At 39.5% G+C, this 3,364-nt stretch overlaps 1 protein-coding gene across 1 annotated transcript; it reads right to left on the reverse strand.

Moving 5' to 3' along the window:
- Window positions 1-483: 483 nt before the first annotated feature.
- Window positions 484-2,967, reverse strand: LOC104220937 (uncharacterized). Its single transcript, XM_070157921.1, has 5 exons — window positions 2,712-2,967; window positions 2,464-2,665; window positions 1,846-2,372; window positions 983-1,632; window positions 484-705 (listed from the first exon to the last, which is right to left on the reverse strand). The coding sequence occupies exons 1-5, from the start codon at window positions 2,965-2,967 to the stop codon at window positions 484-486; spliced, it is 1,857 nt and encodes a 618-aa protein (XP_070014022.1).
- Between the last annotated feature and the right edge of the window lie 397 nt (window positions 2,968-3,364).

Consider the following 3,364-nt stretch of genomic DNA (forward strand, 5'->3'; position numbering starts at 1 on the left):
CTCGGCCTCAAGGTGCGGAACCGGTGCTCAATCGAGAAATCCTAGTCAAGCAAGCCTTCTTGATGCCCACTAACCACCCTTATCCATGATCAATTTATGAAAAAATAATATGTAGAGGTTAGCCAAGAATATTTCCAAGGGAAACATCCAACATTAATCTTCCATTATTTAAGAAATTTCATTAATAGGTAGCAAAACAATACAACTTAGTTTAAAAGCCTTTAGGCGGAGTCTCGGAATCCACATGTGCGATAACGGGGCCGCATGTGCGCAAGGTCGCGAACTTAAGTGATTTCTGCTGAAGATAATTTTTGACCGTAAAAGCGGCATCACAAGTGCAACCTTTTGGACCGCAAATGCGGTATCACTAGGCAGAAATATAAATCAAAGGGTTGGAGTGTTTTCTCATTTTGGGGAGATTTGGAATTCATCTAAGGCAAAGGTAAGTGAAGATTCGTGCTGTAATTTTAGAGGCTTTTTAGACTATGTTGTGATTTTACTACTACTACTACTACTACTACTACTATTACTACCACCACTACTATTACCATCACCACTACTACTACCATTACTACTACTATCACTACTTCTACGACTACCGCTACTACTACTAAAACGACTACTACTACTACTACCACTACTATTACTACTACCACTACTACTACTACCACCACCATCACTATCACTACCACCACTACTACTATACTACTACTATTACCACCACTATCACTATCACCACCACCACCACTACTACTACTACTACTACGACTACCATCACTACCACTACCACCACTACTACTACCACTACTATCACAACTACTATTACTACTACTATTACTACTATCGCTACTACTATTACTACTATCGCTACTACTATTACTACTACTATTATTACTACTACTACTATTACTACTATTACTACTACAACTACTACTACTACCACCACTACTACTATCGCTACTACAACCACTACTACTACTACCACTACCACAGTAGTACCACCACTACTACTACTGCTACTACTACTACTACCACCACTAATATCACTACCACTACTACAACCACTACTATCACTACCACTACTACTATCACCACCACTAATACTACCACTACTACTGCTACCATTACTATTTTTACTACCACTACTATCACTACTACCACGACTACTACTACTATTACGACTAACACTACTACCACGACTACCACCACTATTACTACCACTACTACTACTACTACCACGACTACCACTACTACCACTACTACGACTACTATCAATACTACTACTACTACTACCACCACTACTACTATCACTACCACTACTATGACTACCACTATCACTACTTCCATTACTACTACTACTACTACTACTACTATTACTACTACTACTACCACCAGTACCACGACTACCTCTACAACTAGTATCACCACAACTACTACTACTGCCACTACTACCACGACTACTACTACTGCCACTACTACCACAACTACAACTACTACCACTATCACTACTACCACGACAACCACGACTACCACTACTACCACGACTACTACCACTACTACTACTACTACTACTATCACTACTACCACTACCATAACTATCACTACTACTACCACTACAACTACTATTACTACCTCTACAACTACTATCACTACTACTACTACTACCATTACTATTTTTACTACCACTACTATTACTACTACTACGACTACTACGACTACCACTACTACCACGACTACCACCACTACTACTACCACTACTACTACTACTACTATCACTACTACCACTACTACCACTACTACTACTACTACTACTATTAATACTACTACTACTGCTACTAATACTACCACTACTACCACTACCACAACTACCACTACTACTACCACTACCACTACTATGACTACCACTACCACGACTACCACTACCACTACTTCTACTACTACCACTACTACTACTACTACCACCACTACTACCACTACTACTACTACCGCTACTACTACGAGTACCACTACTACCACCATTACCACTACTTCTTTCACTACTACTACTACCACTATCACTTCTACTACGACTACCACCACTACTACTACTACCACTACTACCACTACTATCACCACTACTACTACTACCACAACTACCATTACTATCATTACTACCACCACTACCACGACTACCATGACTACCACTACTACCACGACTACTACTACTACTACTACTACTACTACTACTACTACTACTACTACTACTACTACCACCACCACCACTACTACCACTACCACAACTACCACTACTACTACCACTACTACTATCACTACCACTATTACCACTATCACTACCACTACTACCACTACTACTACTACTACCATTACTACTACTACGACCACAACTACTATTACTATCACTAATACTATTACTACTGCTACTACTACTATTGTTGTTGTTACTATTGTTGTTGCTGCTACTACTCTATTGCTTCTACTGCTTTTGCTGTTGCTACTACTGCTACTACTACTGCTACTCGTACTGCTACTACTACTACTGCTACTCCTACTGCTACTCCTACTGCTACTACTACTTCTACTACTACTGTTGCTACTACTGTTGCTACTACTGCTACTACTACTGATGCTACTACTGCTACTGCTGCTTCTACTACTGCTACTACTGCTGCTACTACTGCTGCTACTACTACTAATGCTACTGCTACTGCTACTGCTGCTACTATTACTACTACTGCTGCTACTACTACTATTGCTGCTGCTGCTACTAATACTGATGTTGTTGCTACTACTACTGTTGTTGCTACTGCTGCTGCTGCTACTACTACTACTACTACTACTATTATTGCTACTATTGCCACTGCTACTACTACTACTACTGCTACTGCTGCCACTACTGCTACTGCTACTACTACTGTTGTTGATGCTGATGCTACTGCTACTGCTACTACTACTACTACTACTCGGCATTTGAGACAGATAACTGGGGTACATTGAGAGTGAGAGTATCTGGGGATATCACCGTGAAATCATTTATTTGACATACATACTTGACATGTAGGCACATAGATGTATTATTCCTCATGCTAGTTGTAGCTGATATATTCTTATTTGTGTTGTGCTCTAATTGTCATACTTGAAAGCATGTCTAAATTCATGTAACATGAACGAGTAGATTTTGATAATTAATTTGAGTTATTTATTGCGATTGTCATCATTATATTTGTTTTCTCGTTTATATTGCTTTTGACTATCTTTTTCTGAGCTTGTCACTGCTTTCAGTCCAATGTTACTTCTGTTACTTATTGAGTATATATGATCGATTGTACTCATACTGCACTCAGCACTTTGTGTGCAGATCCAGGTG

This window comes from Nicotiana sylvestris, chromosome 9, assembly GCF_000393655.2.
Source record: "Nicotiana sylvestris chromosome 9, ASM39365v2, whole genome shotgun sequence".
In the NCBI taxonomy this organism is placed as follows: Eukaryota; Viridiplantae; Streptophyta; class Magnoliopsida; order Solanales; family Solanaceae; genus Nicotiana; species Nicotiana sylvestris.

What these genes read in the sequence shown, in the direction of transcription:
- LOC104220937 (XM_070157921.1), bottom strand. Translation starts at nt 2,967, where the DNA reads ATGCCGAGTAGTAGTAGTAGTAGTAGCAGTAGCAGTAGCATCAGCATC. An exon ending in TTGTGGTAGTGGTAGTAGTG is followed by an intron (nt 1,633 to 1,845) that starts GTAGTATTAGTA and finishes GTAGTTGTAGAG; the next exon opens with GTAGTAATAGTAGTTGTAGT. An exon ending in GTGGTACTACTGTGGTAGTG is followed by an intron (nt 706 to 982) that starts GTAGTAGTAGTA and finishes TAATAGTAGTAG; the next exon opens with TATAGTAGTAGTGGTGGTAG.